At 43.9% G+C, this 16806-nt stretch overlaps 5 protein-coding genes across 11 annotated transcripts; 4 read left to right on the top strand and 1 right to left on the bottom strand.

Annotated features, from left to right (window-relative positions):
* Positions 1-197: 197 nt before the first annotated feature.
* LOC128708287 (polyubiquitin-C) lies at positions 198-5836 on the bottom strand. Of its 7 annotated transcripts, none has more exons than XM_053803260.1 (2): positions 5597-5836; positions 198-2477 (listed from the first exon to the last, which is right to left on the bottom strand). In XM_053803260.1, the coding sequence occupies exons 1-2, from the start codon at positions 5834-5836 to the stop codon at positions 198-200; spliced, it is 2520 nt and encodes an 839-aa protein (XP_053659235.1). The 7 variants fall into 7 exon arrangements, with proteins under 7 accessions (XP_053659235.1, XP_053659236.1, XP_053659234.1 ...); XM_053803261.1 differs by having other exon boundaries at positions 198-2402; positions 5570-5836; XM_053803259.1 differs by having other exon boundaries at positions 198-2488; positions 5395-5836.
* Positions 5837-7352: 1516 nt separating this feature from the next.
* LOC128709617 (polyubiquitin-like) lies at positions 7353-8510 on the top strand. The gene has a single exon (XM_053804622.1). The coding sequence runs from the start codon at positions 7353-7355 to the stop codon at positions 8508-8510; it is 1158 nt and encodes a 385-aa protein (XP_053660597.1).
* Positions 8511-8792: 282 nt separating this feature from the next.
* Positions 8793-10470, top strand: LOC128709615 (mitochondrial ribonuclease P catalytic subunit). The gene is made up of 2 exons (XM_053804621.1): positions 8793-10078; positions 10146-10470. The coding sequence occupies exons 1-2, from the start codon at positions 8793-8795 to the stop codon at positions 10468-10470; spliced, it is 1611 nt and encodes a 536-aa protein (XP_053660596.1).
* Positions 10471-10648: 178 nt separating this feature from the next.
* On the top strand, positions 10649-13575 carry LOC128709614 (DNA repair protein complementing XP-C cells homolog). Its single transcript, XM_053804619.1, has 3 exons — positions 10649-12771; positions 12849-13219; positions 13289-13575. The coding sequence occupies exons 1-3, from the start codon at positions 10649-10651 to the stop codon at positions 13573-13575; spliced, it is 2781 nt and encodes a 926-aa protein (XP_053660594.1).
* Positions 13576-14520: 945 nt separating this feature from the next.
* Positions 14521-16608, top strand: LOC128707122 (sodium-coupled monocarboxylate transporter 1-like). Its single transcript, XM_053802068.1, has 5 exons — positions 14521-14994; positions 15067-15186; positions 15251-15405; positions 15466-16096; positions 16162-16608. The coding sequence occupies exons 1-5, from the start codon at positions 14521-14523 to the stop codon at positions 16606-16608; spliced, it is 1827 nt and encodes a 608-aa protein (XP_053658043.1).
* Positions 16609-16806: the final 198 nt, after the last annotated feature.

A 16806-nucleotide genomic window follows, 5' to 3' on the forward strand; every position in this document is an offset into this window, starting at 1 on the left:
TGAAGAATGCAAACGTTAATGACGAATTAATAAATACGATAAAGAGAAATTACGATACCATCTACTGCTGGATTTCATGAGCAAAACTCAATGAAGACGTGCTTCGTTTATAATTGTCTCAAATGTGATATCCATTTTCAATAACGCTTAAAACTTATTTATGATTTCATAGCTTTTAGAATGCTTTATTTAAATATTTAATTTCCGCCACGCAGACGAAGAACCAGATGGAGCGTCGATTCCTTCTGAATGTTATAGTCCGATAGGGTACGGCCATCCTCCAACTGCTTGCCCGCGAAGATCAAACGCTGCTGATCTGGTGGGATTCCCTCCTTATCCTGAATCTTGGCCTTTACATTCTCAATCGTATCGGAAGGTTCCACCTCAAGGGTGATCGTCTTTCCGGTCAGGGTCTTCACGAAAATCTGCATGCCTCCGCGCAGACGAAGAACCAGATGGAGAGTCGACTCCTTCTGAATGTTATAGTCCGACAGGGTACGGCCATCCTCCAACTGCTTGCCCGCGAAGATCAAACGCTGCTGATCTGGTGGGATTCCCTCCTTATCCTGAATCTTGGCCTTTACATTCTCGATTGTATCGGAAGGTTCCACCTCAAGGGTGATCGTCTTTCCGGTCAGGGTCTTCACGAAGATTTGCATGCCTCCGCGCAGACGAAGAACCAGATGGAGAGTCGACTCCTTCTGAATGTTATAGTCCGATAGGGTACGGCCATCCTCCAACTGCTTGCCCGCGAAGATCAAACGCTGCTGATCTGGTGGGATTCCCTCCTTATCCTGAATCTTGGCCTTTACATTCTCAATCGTATCGGACGGTTCCACCTCAAGGGTGATCGTCTTTCCGGTCAGGGTCTTCACGAAAATCTGCATGCCTCCGCGCAGACGAAGAACCAGATGGAGCGTCGACTCCTTCTGAATGTTATAGTCCGATAGGGTACGGCCATCCTCCAACTGCTTGCCCGCGAAGATCAAACGCTGCTGATCTGGTGGGATTCCCTCCTTATCCTGAATCTTGGCCTTTACATTCTCGATCGTATCGGAAGGTTCCACCTCAAGGGTGATCGTCTTTCCGGTCAGGGTCTTCACGAAGATTTGCATGCCTCCGCGCAGACGAAGAACCAGATGGAGAGTCGACTCCTTCTGAATGTTATAGTCCGACAGGGTACGGCCATCCTCCAACTGCTTGCCCGCGAAGATCAAACGCTGTTGATCTGGTGGGATTCCCTCCTTATCCTGAATCTTGGCCTTTACATTCTCAATCGTATCGGAAGGTTCCACCTCAAGGGTAATCGTCTTTCCGGTCAGGGTCTTCACGAAGATTTGCATGCCTCCGCGCAGACGAAGAACCAGATGGAGAGTCGACTCCTTCTGAATGTTATAGTCCGACAGGGTACGGCCATCCTCCAACTGCTTGCCCGCGAAGATCAAACGCTGCTGATCTGGTGGGATTCCCTCCTTATCCTGAATCTTGGCCTTTACATTCTCAATCGTATCGGACGGTTCCACCTCAAGGGTGATCGTCTTTCCGGTCAGGGTCTTCACAAAGATTTGCATGCCTCCGCGCAGACGAAGAACCAGATGGAGAGTCGACTCCTTCTGAATGTTATAGTCCGACAGGGTACGGCCATCCTCCAACTGCTTGCCCGCGAAGATCAAACGCTGCTGATCTGGTGGGATTCCCTCCTTATCCTGAATCTTGGCCTTTACATTCTCGATTGTATCGGAAGGTTCCACCTCAAGGGTGATCGTCTTTCCGGTCAGGGTCTTCACGAAGATTTGCATGCCTCCGCGCAGACGAAGAACCAGATGGAGAGTCGACTCCTTCTGAATGTTATAGTCCGATAGGGTACGGCCATCCTCCAACTGCTTGCCCGCGAAGATCAAACGCTGCTGATCTGGTGGGATTCCCTCCTTATCCTGAATCTTGGCCTTTACATTCTCAATCGTATCGGACGGTTCCACCTCAAGGGTGATCGTCTTTCCGGTCAGGGTCTTCACGAAAATCTGCATGCCTCCGCGCAGACGAAGAACCAGATGGAGCGTCGACTCCTTCTGAATGTTATAGTCCGACAGGGTACGGCCATCCTCCAACTGCTTGCCCGCGAAGATCAAACGCTGTTGATCTGGTGGGATTCCCTCCTTATCCTGAATCTTGGCCTTTACATTCTCAATCGTATCGGAAGGTTCCACCTCAAGGGTGATCGTCTTTCCGGTCAGGGTCTTCACGAAGATTTGCATGCCTCCGCGCAGACGAAGAACCAGATGGAGAGTCGACTCCTTCTGAATGTTATAGTCCGACAGGGTACGGCCATCCTCCAACTGCTTGCCCGCGAAGATCAAACGCTGCTGATCTGGTGGGATTCCCTCCTTATCCTGAATCTTGGCCTTTACATTCTCAATCGTATCGGACGGTTCCACCTCAAGGGTGATCGTCTTTCCGGTCAGGGTCTTCACGAAAATCTGCATGCTTACTCTATTAGAAAAAAAAACGATAAAAAAACACAAAAGATTATGTTTATTATGAAATCTAATTTTATGATGCAATTCAAGTTACAAACTAAAATATTATCCATGACATAATATGTAATTCCTGCCTGTTTTTTACACTAATCAAATTATACGATTATATTTCACGTAAGCATTTCATAAGCTGAAAGTTTTATAGTGTTGATAAAAATTCGTATGCACTGTATATGTTTTTGCTTTCCATTCATTATTTAGAACCAAGGCTATTGAAGGAGACAAGGTTGAATATTAGCGATTTTCCGCAAAATTCTTCTTCCAATAATTTGACGTTTGTGGGTGTGGGGTCATACGTTTATAACTACAATTAAAGCGGTTCAAGCGTATAGGACGTGTATCATTTGAGAAGGGGAAATTTAATAATCATTTGTAAAATACATCACTCATTTCATTGCTAGGTAATTGATACCAGCTTATCTATTAAAAAATAAGAATATTGCAGTATATGCTTGATTTATATGTCCAGACGCATTGTGGTCAGCAAGATTTTTGGTGTGGTTCGCCGAATGTATGACTTGAAACCAAATTGTGGCGGTGCTAAATATGAACGAAAGGATGTTACTGTACCAAGTGCATATGGTTCTTTTCGTGTAAAGAACATCAATTAATCGGAAGGCATTCATTTCGTTATAACTGAATCTGCGCACGAGTTCATCCTTGGGAGTGCCACTTTCTTAAGATGCCGCTATCTTAAGATCGAATGGAAAGGGACATTTCACGGACGATTGTGGCTAATCGATATCGATAGATAATGATTGTACAAAATGTCATGAAATGTTATCATCATCAAAAACTGTTTCACTTATGCCTTTTCACTCCTCAAATTATTTTGGATGTAAATGATACAGTTTTGCTTGGTAGCAACTTTGCACTCACCAATAGCGTTAACAAGATAAACCGTCCCCAACGGACATTCTCTTTTATACTTCATTAGCTACTATCATTAATTCCAATTCAAGCGCAAAATTTTGTGTAAATTTACAATAAGAAAAACATAGAAATGATTAATTTTAAACGAACAGAGAAACACCGTTGCAATTCAAATGGCCGGTGTATCTTTTCTGAGGGATTTTGCAGGCTGTCAAACGCACCCTCCCCTGTCAAATGCACCTTCTAGTTTTTCGTCTTCTTACTTGTCAAAATACTCTACATTCCACCACCTTGTCTCCTTCAATAGCCTTGATTTAGAACAATCGAGAACAGCTTGCACGACCACAAGAGAAGTTTCTAGACGGAAAAACTTCAGTGCCTTGTGTTAAAAATAAACCTATGACGAAATCATATGCGTAAACACATCATACATGATTCATGCAATACGATAATTACAGAATCATCATGCGATGAGTAATGTATTAACTCGATGTAAAGTTTAGTCCTATATTCTGTTATTTTCCAGTTAACTAAAGCTATTGAGTCAATCAATAAAGATAAGTTAAGAAATGGGTTATTTAAGGTACAATTTAAGAAACAGTGGTTATGCTACTAATTGGTGCTTTTTCGCGGATAGGAGACTGTATTGCAACGCTATTACGCCATCTTACGAAGGGGTGAAAAAAATGCTTTCGCGTCCAATTTGGCGTAGAAATTAGCGCGTTGGCAAATGCATTATATTCAACCCCCATCGAATGAAAATACAATTTGGTAATGCAAAATTACCCTGATATCACTATTTCGTCAGAACAGACTCTTCGAACAAAGCAATTAATGCAATTAGCTTGGAAAGCACCCAAGGATAGACTGAAATTTATTACATTTCGATTTAGAACCATGGCACAGAACACACGAAATAGCACTGAATTTCAACAAAAGCGAACGAAAAACGACTGCGTTAACGATTGAACAAGTTTAACCATAGCAATTCAGAAAATATGAAATTTGCACCAGAGAGCTCGCTGCGTCATCACACGCCATCTTGCAAAACGGGTCACTCCCATGCACAGAAATATTCACTTTTTCTAGCCTTCCTGCACTATGCCAAATTTATTCCGCATTCGCAAACGATAGTTTTACGATAGAATTACCTTTTTTCAGTCAAATATTTCACAAATTTCTATTCTTCACTGAGCACAGTTACAATTTTCTTCACTCTTTGTTTCCACACAGTTGGTACGTGAACGCTACAAGCTGGCTTGCTGTTTTCTCACTCTTGGCTTTTCCTCGGATTCGTCGCTTTTATAGACTGTGGCGCAGCAGAAGAAGAAAAAAACAAGCAGTTGTCATTATTTCATATGCAGCGTCTACACGTTGCTAACTGTAGATCAATTAGCGTGATTGAAAATACAAATTTGTTTTTTACACTATATTGTCTGCTATCTAAAATTATGGAAGTGATAAAAGATAAATACCTTTGAAAATGAAAACAAAACAAGCAAATAACATGTAAAACCTCCAAATGAAGAAGAATTTCGGATATTTTGATAAACATACATGAACAGATTCTCAATCTCGCATAGTGAACACATTACTACACCATTCGTGTAGACCGTGTTTATTCCGATATTTACAGCATTCTGCGTTTATTGTTTTCCTACATTGTACAAAGCAGTAAATGGAATACGTAAAGTAAGAAATGGGACACTGAGCGTGCTGTCTTGAACGGGGTAAATCTAAAGGCCACCTTTGAGTCGCAAAACGAGATGAATGGTGGATCCCTTTATGATGCTGTACTCCTGCAGCTGACGACCATCTTCGAGCTGTTTGCCAGCGAAGATCATGCGCTGCTGATTCGGTGGGATTTCCTCTCGTTCATCGATCTGCTTCTTGACACTTTCTACTGTTGCTTCCGGTTCTGTATCCACGGCAATGGTCTTTCCAGTCAGCATCCGTACAAAAATCTGCATGCCACCCTTGAGACGCAGGACCAGATGGATTGTAGATGCCTTGATGATGCTGTACTCCTGAAGCTGACGCCCATCTTCCAGTTGTTTACCGGCGAAGATCATGCGTTGTTGGTTTGGCGGGATTTCCTCACGTTCGTCGATCTGTTTTTTGACGCTCTCCACAGTAGCTTCCGGTTCCGTATCAATGGCGATTGTTTTGCCCGTAAGCATCCGCACAAAGATTTGCATGCCACCCTTGAGGCGTAGCACCAGGTGCATCGTAGAACCGTGCTGGATATTATAATCAGATATAATCCGACCCTCGTCCAACTGTTTGCCGGCAAAGATAATACGCTGCTGGTCCGGTGCAATGCCCTCACGTTCCAAGATTTTATTCTTGATGTCCAAAACCGTTTCCGATGCGACCATATCAAGGGTGATCGTTTTGCCCGTTAATGTTTTAACAAAGATCTGCATGACTGCTTAAAAAAGTAGTGCGAAGGAATGATATTCATTAAGCTTTCGTTTTGCAAAATTCATTTATTTCATTATCAATCAATTACATCACGTTCAAATGGCAAAAATAGTCATGATCAAGAGCAAATCTCATTGGCTGTAATGATCGATCGATGCTTTCACTTCCGCCAAAACCAAAGATTGCAGCGTCTTTGTTAGAGTATTTTTAATGCAGCTTCTGCTCTACGTTCGGTTGTCGTTTTGGTCGTACGGGCAGACAGAGGTTAGGTACGTCACGCGTAAATGAAGCGTGGTTAAAAATAAAAGTTCGTTGTCCATCGAAGAAGGTTACTAGCTGTGGATACGTTGCACCTTATTTTCCTCACGATTACAACCGTCCGTACAGCCATGTGATGTCTGTCTCGTCTCTGAATGCAATACGATGCCGATCGTCTGTTGAATGAAATGAACATGAACACGGTGAAGGTTTGGAAAAGTTGTCTGAAAAATGCCTTACCTTCCTGCTTATTCACTATCGCTTCTTCACTATCGCTTTTTAAAAGCAAGGATTTAGACCTTAACGAAAGAACGTTAAATCACCAGAGAAAGAGCTTTGCTATCGAGGTTATTGCCAAATCAAACTGAGCCCATCGACAGCATGCTAAGAGCTTTTTATAGTGTAAAATGAACGCGTTTAACGCATTGCAAGAGTAGAATTCGTAAAGGCTTGCGCGTTCTATCAGAAAATCTTGGCAGAGAAAAGGACGAAGGCGCCTTCCGCATGGTTGTTTACTGTTTTACATGAGTATCATGTTGCATTTGATCGGTTAAACCAATGGAAAGATTTTAGGGGATTTATTAAAGTAGTTTCTTATCTATTAGCTAAACGGCGCAGCCTGGTGGTGTATTAGTAGCGGCGCCGGTCTTCAGACGCCAGGATCGGTCCAAAAATCCCATTCGGACCACTCCTTCGTACGCAGGATTCACAATCTGGCTACGGGTAAATAAAGTCAAAAAAAGTCAGAAATGGCAGGTTAGACCTCGTGAGGTTGTTGTGCCGTTTGAGAAGAGAGTAATAAAAAGGAGTAACGGCAGAAATGAAAAGCAATTTCCCTCTGTGTTCGATGACTGTACAGGATCATGGAACAGCTGATAACCAACGAGTAGGTGTCCCTTGTGATTTTGTGACGAGTGTACCCAACCACGCAGGCGGGGCGTTGACTCTCATCTTGGCAGAGAAATTATTTGTTTTCGGTCAAAGTCAATGCCAAAGTCTTGGTGGATTCTGTGTTTCGTTTTTGTTTTGGCAGCATGACAACATTCTATTGTTTGCTTGCAATTATGTCACACACACAGGAAGATCGATAGTATAAAAACCCTCGATCATTGTTCGAAGGTTTCAAACAAGTAGGTGTCCTTGGGCTGAACTAGCGTTAATTATCGAATTAATACGATCTGAGCTAAACGGTAAGGGTAGCGCTATGAAACATCCATATCGATTAAACCTTACACCTTGGCATCTTCCACAGGCCGTACCATGCAGATCTTCGTGAAGATGTTGACCGGCAAGACCATTGCCGTAGATACTGAGCCGGAGGCAACGGTTGAGAGTGTCAAGAAACAGATTGATGAGCGTGAGGAAATTCCTCCAAACCAGCAGCGCATGATATTTGCTGGCAAACAACTGGAAGATGGCCGCCAACTACAGGAATACAGCATCATCAAAGGATCTACTATTCATCTGGTCCTGCGTCTCAAGGGTGGAATGCAGATCTTCGTGAAGATGTTGACTGGCAAGACCATTGCCGTAGACACAGAACCTGAGGCAACTGTGGAGAGCGTAAAGAAACAGATCGATGAGCGTGAGGAAATTCCTCCAAACCAGCAGCGTATGATCTTCGCTGGTAAACAGCTGGAAGATGGCCGTCAGCTACAGGAGTACAGTATCATCAAGGGCTCTACTGTTCATCTGGTTCTGCGTCTCAAGGGTGGTATGCAAATCTTCGTGAAGATGTTGACTGGCAAGACCATTGCCGTAGACACAGAACCTGAGGCAACGGTCGAGAGTGTCAAGAAACAGATCGATGAGCGTGAGGAAATTCCTCCAAACCAGCAGCGCATGATATTTGCTGGTAAACAACTGGAAGATGGCCGCCAATTACAGGAGTACAGTATCATCAAGGGCTCTACTGTTCATTTGGTTCTGCGTCTCAAGGGTGGTATGCAAATCTTCGTGAAGATGTTGACTGGCAAGACCATTGCCGTAGACACAGAACCTGAGGCAACTGTGGAGAGTGTCAAGAAACAGATCGATGAGCGTGAGGAAATTCCTCCAAACCAGCAGCGCATGATCTTCGCTGGCAAACAACTGGAAGATGGCCGTCAGCTACAGGAATACAGTATCATCAAGGGTTCTACTGTCCATCTGGTCCTGCGTCTCAAGGGTGGTATGCAGATCTTCGTGAAGATGTTGACTGGCAAGACCATTGCCGTAGACACAGAACCGGAGGCAACTGTGGAGAGTGTCAAGAAACAGATCGATGAGCGTGAGGAAATTCCTCCAAACCAGCAGCGCATGATCTTCGCTGGTAAACAACTGGAAGATGGCCGTCAGCTACAGGAATATAGCATAATCAAGGGTTCCACTGTTCATCTTGTACTACGGCTCAAGGGAGGATTGCAACTCATTAATTGATCTTGTAACGACAGTGAGGAAACATTGAAAAAAGGCTCTAAACTCATTCCGTTGATGAGACAAAGCAAACAAACTGCCACCACTAATAATAAAAAAAAATAGATCACACACAGATTCAATAAGACATAGTTCGATAAAGTATGTCTGCGAAGCTCAATAAACAATGACCCGTTTTGATGAATATTTTTTCTCTTGTGAAACACAATTCTACCAACCTTGAAAGAAAACGAGTTTTGGGTCTTCATTTTGAATATTTAACGAAATATGTCTGCAAGCTGTCAAATGTTTCGTCAAGTGAAAAGTCGAATTCGCCACAGCTGTTCACCGGCATTGTTTGTTTACAAAATGTGTTTCAGGTCGAACGTGTTTCGGTTGCGAAAGTTAGTTTTTAGTGAAAATGTACGTTATTACGCTGGTATTTATCAGAAAAATCCACAGCTCAAGCCAGCGACGGCAACGATTGAAACAATTAAGGCTAAGCTTACTGAGAGCAACACACTAACGACAGAAGAATGGAGAAACATTCGGTTGGATATATTGAACGAACGAAGGTTCAACAATACAAATGTTGATAGCGTTGTGCTGGGGCTTTGTCCAAATTTGCGTATCGGAAAATCATACGTTAGTTTTTTGCAACAGCAAGGACTTCAAACGAACCTAGCCATCGTTGGAAAGTTGCTACGGCTTTACCGCTTAAAAGAGGATGCAATAAGCGAGCAAGATGAAGCTGACATTTGGCGGATGTACACTGAACTACGGGAACAGAATGCAATTCTCGATGCCAATACATGCGAGCATGCGATAAATGCATTGACACTCACCAAGCACTGGAGGCATTGTTTGGAGTTGTTGGAAATGATCAAAATCACTGGTACACCAGATAGCTCATCGTACAATTGCATTGCGACTAAAGCTTTCCAGACAGGGGACGAATCAACGGGCTGGCTAATTTTGCAGGAAATGTGTGAGAATAAGCGCATTCCGAACGATGAAAGCTTCCTAGCGTGGATAGAATATAGCCGTATTCGAGAAGGTCAAAGCTTTTCGAGAAATCTGGAACGAATGTTGAAATTCACCAACGATCATGCTGTATTCCTATCGAAACGCATCGGGAACGAGTTGCTGCAGCTGCCACAGGATCTTGGTATCAATGTGCATAAAACACGCATCACGGATAGTGGGAAGTGTTCCCACTGCAAAGGAAACCTGTCCAGCATTATCGTGACGAAAGACATGTTCCAGCGGATGAGGGATGCGTTTCTCGAGGCGGTGCTTATTAATAGAGAGATTTTTAACCGCACTACCCCGGAAGAGCTGAACCGTTTCCAAACGTTTCTAAAGAAAACTCTCCCGTACGACGTGGTAATTGATGGGCTGAATGTGGCTTTCTCTTCCGGTAATCAAAAAAATCCCACCGTTTACGCGCAACAAGTAGCCGCCGTTGTTCGGCATTATGTCCGGCAAAAGCAGCGGGTGCTTGTTATAGGCCGACGGCATATGGACAAGTGGCGATCGAAGGAGATGAAGTACATTCGCGAAAACAGTTTTCTGTTCCTTACCGAAGATTTGTACGTACAACTATATGTTTTTTTTTCGGAATCAACGCTCATAAAATGTGTATTTTTTTCATTGAAGGTCCCAGGACGATCCGTTTCTGTTGTACGCTGCGCTGGAAAGTGGTCCAAAGACAGATTTCTTTTCGCGGGATCTTATGCGAAAGCATTCGTTTATGCTGGGCGATGAGCTGAGCGGTGTGTTTAAACGCTGGCAACAGGAACATCAGTACTCGCTGCTTTCCATCATGCCGGATGGACGTGTTATAATTAAGGCCCCGTTCAAATATGATCTCTACGCGCACAAGTCCAGTACAAATCAATGGCACGTGCCGCTGATAGAGCATGGAAACCGTATTCCAAAGATCGAAAAGCAAAACGATTGGCTTTGTATGAGCATAAAATGAAGGGAATATTAAGCGAGATTGAATAAAATAGAAGAAAGTAAAGTAGAATGTTTATTTTAAACGCGGTTAACTTTTTTGTTGTTGTAGTTGGCAATGCGACAGCTGATTTTGACAGCTTCTAAACGGCAGTTGTTTACAATGGAAAACAATAACACAGCCGGTAAACCAAAGTAGTGCGATGAATGGTGTTGCGAGAGGAAAGTTAGGAAAACTTTTACGAACGAGAAAGGTTTCCGGTGTATCTAAACAACAAAATGTGACTAATTCAAGTGAGGACGTTGAAAGTAGTTTGTCTCTAAAGGAGCTTTTGTCTGAGCCTACTAAACAAGGAGCTGCTGCGGAGGATCGACACATGCATGAGCCAGAGCTATCGGAGAGTGATACAGATACAAGCAGTGTTGGCGATCATCTCGTTGATCCCAGTACCATAAATCTGGATGAAACATTCTTTACTCAAACGTTAAAAGGTGAATTTGTCACCGAAAAGAAAGATTTCGATATTATCAAGAATGGAGAAGTGTCCGAGCTGTCGTCCGAATCTGAGGATGTAAATGCGATAACCGTTGAAGAGGAAGATCAAATGAACCAAATATTCACTCAGGTATCCGATTACGACAGGATGCTAAAAGAAGTTAACGTCTGTAATGAGTCACTTGAACGCAGAAGGAAGGAAATAGAAACGTTCCAGCAGACGCAAACCGATGACCTTGATGTTCCGTTCCGGCTGAATAAAACAGAGGATGTTCAAGCGATTCCGTGTGCAGAAGACGATCTCGACTGGGAACATGTAGCTGACCAGAATGCTCAAACGGAGCTGGTAAACAACTTCGAGATCATCGTCTCTAGCAGCATGCCAAAGACTAAACGCGTGCTGGATGTAAACGAAAAGCTAAAACGTTTAGAACAGGAATTTAAGAGAAAAATGTTCCTAAACACACACAAAACGCATCTGCTTCTGCTGCTTGCGTATGGCATTCGAATTAATAAAACTGTCAACCGTGGCATTATTCAATGTGCTTCGGAATTGTATGAACTGATTGGAAGTAGCGAAATTGCCATGGGCGAAACAGTGAGTCTCGGTTTTATCCAATCCGTAACATCACACTATAAAACTGTGATGAAGCTTACCAAAAATGCCCCACGGATCATCAACCAGCGGGATGCCTTTGAATGTCAGCTTGCTGCCCGTGAGGTAACTTCCCGGAAAATGCTTAACGTTATTCTTCTTACTCTGTTCCGCTTTCTAAGCGTTCGCGCGAGACTGGTGATGAATCTGGACGTGGTGCCGAAACATCCTCCTACTGTTAAACCCGCTCCGAAGGAGAAATGTCCTATCGCTCCATCGGAAAATAACAACGCTACTCCACGGTACGGGAATGTTCCGTTGACAACAACGGAAATACTAAAGCGTAAACCGGAAATACAGAAAATCTTTCATCTATCACAGCTCGATGGGGCCGATGAGGATATAACTTCGAACAAGAAAGCACGAATAGACCCTACGACCCCTAAACCTCGGTTGGGGAAATTAATCTCATCTTCAAGTGAATCTAAAGGTCGTACTAGCAAAAGATCAGCGGAGAATGTCACAAAAGGGGAACCAAAGGTGTTGAAGCTGATATCTTCTAAATACTTCTCGAAAAAGCACCCAAAGACACAAACGATTAGCGAACGCGAGAATATAAAAATGTGTACAGGAATGCCAAACTTTGCAAAGCTTCGCAAGCAACATCTAGAAACAGCTGGAAAAGATGATCGGACAACAGGAGATATTTCACAAACGTCTTCCAAATCTTCCAAATACTTTCGAAAAAAGCCTTCGACGAAACAATCTACGGTAACGTGTGATCGTAAGAGTTCATCCAACGAAGTGACCAAACTGGCCAAACTTCGACATCAGTCATCAGCAACTGCGAGCGAGAGTGTGAAGAAAACGGAACACAAATATCGTATACCTGAGCTTGATACTTGGATTGAATGTTATCTCGAAAAAGAACGGCGTTGGACCGTGGTGGAAGCTGGGCTAGGGAGCATCGATTGTCTGGACCCTGTGATAGATCGCATTCTGTCACCGCCGTTGTATGCTTTTGCCTGGGAAGCGGATGGAACCATCGTCGACGTGTCACCGCGCTATCGATGGCGCAATGAACAGCTCGCACTGAAGAACCGAGTCGATGCGAAATGGCTCCAAAAAACGCTTGCCCCGTACCGTTCTCGTGTGCTGGATGAAGCCCACTTGCAGGAGCAGTTCGAATTTCGACAGCTTAAACTTCGCGCACCAAGACCAACCACAATTGCGCAGTAAGTTATCTGGGTTCGAATCAGAATGGTTTTTTTTTTTTGAGTTGCTCTAAATAATTATTCGCTTTTGCTTCCAGATGTAAAAATCATCCCTCGTACTGTTTGCATAGACATTTGCAAAAATTTCAAGCAATCTACCCTGCAGATGCACCACCGTTGGGTTTTGTGCAAGGAGAACCGCTTTATGCCCGGGAATGCGTACATACGCTGCATTCGCGTGAGGTTTGGCTGCGGCACGCGAAGGTTATTCGACATTACGAGCAACCGTATAAAATTGTACGCACCAAACTGAAGCGTCAGCCGGCCGATCTGGAATTGTTTGGCTACTGGCAAACGGAAGAATACATCCCGCCGGAACCCGTCAATGGTATTGTACCGCGCAATGCTTATGGCAATATTGAAATCTTCAAAGAATGTATGCTACCGAAAGGCACGGTACATCTGAAACGTATGTATTTTTCAATGAATAGCCAGCAATAGTTGCCAAGATAATTAAAGATTGATTGTTATTCCGCAGATTATGGATTGTCGCACATTTGCCGCAAGCTTGGAATCGACTATGCCGTGGCAGTGGTTGGTTTCGGGGTGCACGCTGGCGGTAACCATCCCATATTTGAAGGCATTGTAATATGCGAAGAACATCGCGATCGTTTGCTGGAGGCTTGGCAGCGGCATCAGGACGAAGCGGCACAGAAAAAGATAGAAAAGAAACAGAATACGGTGCTAAAAAATTGGGTGAAGCTAGTGAAAGGATTGCTGGTACGACGACGACTAAAACACAAGTATAACTTCGAAGGAATGTAGGAAATAATGTTGTTGAAATGAAAATGTTTTTTTTTCTACGAGGAAGAAAATGGTAATGAGACTTAAAAAACGAGTATTTTTCATGACGATCTTCATCTGAAGGAATGCAAGGATGAATATTCAGCATCGACAATGAATCTACAAACAAGTAAGTAAAAAGATATTTGAATCCGCAGACTATTCACCTCCTTGAACTTCTCAATTGAACATATTTAACTCACTCGTTATGATGGTATCTCGTAAGATGGTGGTAAAGTGGACAAGTTCTTGTCTGCAGATTATCATGAAGCTGGTTCAATTATCTAGTCAATTTTATCGTTCACGTAGCAGTCTTATAAGTAAGTAAACTCGAACGTAGAAGTTTTTACAAAAATATAACTAGCTATGCCTAATTAAGCCTTGTAGATGCTAGAAGTTGTTGGGGTTCAAAGTATTCACGAACAATATGTCTACGAATATTGATCGTTACATTGTTGAAGTTACGATCGCATCAAGGAAGTTGGAATCTTCATTCATGTCTTCTAATATCTTCGCCTTCAACGTCTCAAACCAGCAAACAGGTACTTTATCTCCTTCGTAATTATCATCAGTCCTCGTTGATCCTGCTCTCCGAACAGGTGTAAGCTTTATAGAATGCTGCAGCTGTACGGCCAGTGATGTTGAAGTAATCCACAAAGCCAATTCCTTATCAGTCCATCAGCACGCTACTCCATTTCCGTTTTCTAACAGCGCACACTGCATACTGGTTCGGATAAAGATTCCGCAGGATGCAAACGATTCTGTTATAAATAGTTACGATTACGCGGATCATATCTTGACAGCTTCTCACGTTGCATGTGGAGATAAATTAATCCGTCAGACGTGCCAGTGATGCCATCCGGCTGGTCCGGGGGATGTTGCTGACTGTAGTTTGAACAGTTCGTCCATACGGTACGCACCTCAACGATGAGCTCCTCCAAGCTAACCGTTGCCGAAGTGAGCGAATCCTTGCAGCGGTTTGGCATTGCGGATTACATCGTGTTCGTGGCAAGCCTGTTAATATGTGTGGTGATCGGTGTGTACTTCGGGTGGAAAGATTGGAGCGTGCAGCGGAAGCGAAAACATAACGTACGGCGTGGTTCGGAAGCGTTGAACTATCTGGTTGGAGGAAGAAAGATGAAAATCTTCCCAGTTGCAATGTCTCTGATTGCCAGCTTCATTTCCGGCATTGCGGTTATGGGTGCGTCCACTGAGACGTATCTGCACGGGACACAGTTTTGCTACATCTTTACTGGGATCATGCTGATGGCGTTTTGTATGAACTTCATATTTTTGCCCGTGTACCAGGGTCTCGAGATAACGTCTGCGTATGCCTATCTACAGCTGAGGTTCGATCGAAGAATACGATTGCTTGGATCAGTACTATTTACTGTGGCAACGGTGAGCATCGCTAGATGTGAGGTGAACATCATTTCAATATAGATACTAACAGAGTCTGGGGTGTCGTTTTAGCTACTTCATCTTCCGATCGTAATTTATGTGCCTGCTTTGGCATTCAATCAGGTGTCTGGTATAAATGTACACATAGTATCCACGAGTGTCTGCATGGTGTGCATTTTCTACACGTTGGTGGTAAGTGGACGAGCTGGGATATTCAATTCTGACGGTACTAGCTACTACCATATCTACTTCAAAGGGTGGTATTAAAGCGGTCGTTTGGACGGATGTGATTCAAATGTTCATCATGATTGGTGCTCTGATCTTGATCGTAATTAAGGGAACAGCCGACATTGGTGGGCTTGGTGTACTGATCGATAGGAACTTGGCGAGTGGAAGGATTGAACCTCCAAAGTATGTACGGAAAACGGCCTGAAATCGAATCTTGTCATTACTCACAACCATATCGTTTAGTTTCAGCCTCGATCCAACTGAACGGCACACGATCTGGTCCATCTTTATTGGTGGCGGAAGCTTCTGGGTGGCCAAAAATTCAATCCATCAGATGATGATCCAACGCTATCTGGCGTTACCTACCTTTCGCGACGCTCAGAAAGCTCTCATCTGCTTCACGGTTGGTATGATTCTTCTTCTGATGACCTGCTTCTACAATGGGCTACTGATATATGCCACATTCTACGATTGTGATCCCCTGACCACGGGATTGGCGAAGGCGAAAGATCAACTATTGCCGGTGTTGCTGATGAAAGTGCTGGGTAATTATCCCGGACTGGCGGGATTGTTCATATCCGGCATATTTAGTGCATCGCTTAGCTCACTCTCGACTGGACTTAACTCGCTTTCGGCGATCGTGCTGGAAGATTTTGTGAAACCTTTCGTTAAGAACTCGGTGAGCGAACGAAGCACTCGGTACATAATGCGTGGAACCGTTCTAGCATTCGGCATAGTGGCTGTCGTCTTGGTGCTGGTGGTGGAAAAGCTTGGTACCGTGTTGCAACTATCGATGAGCTTGGTGCCAATTTCTTTGGGTCCGTTGTTAGGATTGTTTCTGTTGGGGATGCTGCTACCGTGGGTTGATTCGACCGTAAGTATTTAACACCCTGTACAGTTTGAATGCTGTGCCTGAAGCGTACTTGTTCCATATTACAGAGTGCTTTCGGTGGAGCGCTATGTGGACTGTGCACCATGTCGTACATCGTCATACGGGCACAAATAGCGGTAGCGGCAAAAGAGATGCTCATTCCAGCGAAGCCTGTTTCGGTGGAAGGATGTGAGTACGAGTTCGTACTACCACCGGGGTATAACACATCCGCAACACTGCCTACACAACCGGTAGAAAAGTCCATCCATCACGTGTCCTACCTGTTCTACACATTCATCGGTGCCGTGACGACCGTTCTCGTCGGTTCCATTACCGCCGCCATCTTGCGACGTCAGCAACCGAACAAACTGGATCCGCTGCTGGTCGCCCCATTTGTTAGAAAGATATACTTCCCAGAAGCTGTACCGCGTACTATAATTACAACGCACACCTTCAATAAAGCAGATACCGAACTGTACAGCATAGTGTTTCACAAGTACGCCACGCTGATGTAGCGCTTATCCATCCCACAAGCGGATTACACGTGAAAGTGGTGTTGAATGGTAATGATCAAAAGTCAAGAGGTTGTCTTATCATATCTGTAAGATGGGCTGGTCGGACGACTATTTCCGTCTTTGGTGGACGGCAAACTGCATCCACCGAGAACGTTGACATAGGGGCATTATTTATGCACCTTCTCCATCGCTCGCTTA

The sequence above is a fragment of the Anopheles marshallii genome, chromosome 2 (assembly GCF_943734725.1).
Source record: "Anopheles marshallii chromosome 2, idAnoMarsDA_429_01, whole genome shotgun sequence".
NCBI lineage: Eukaryota > Metazoa > Arthropoda > Insecta > Diptera > Culicidae > Anopheles > Anopheles marshallii.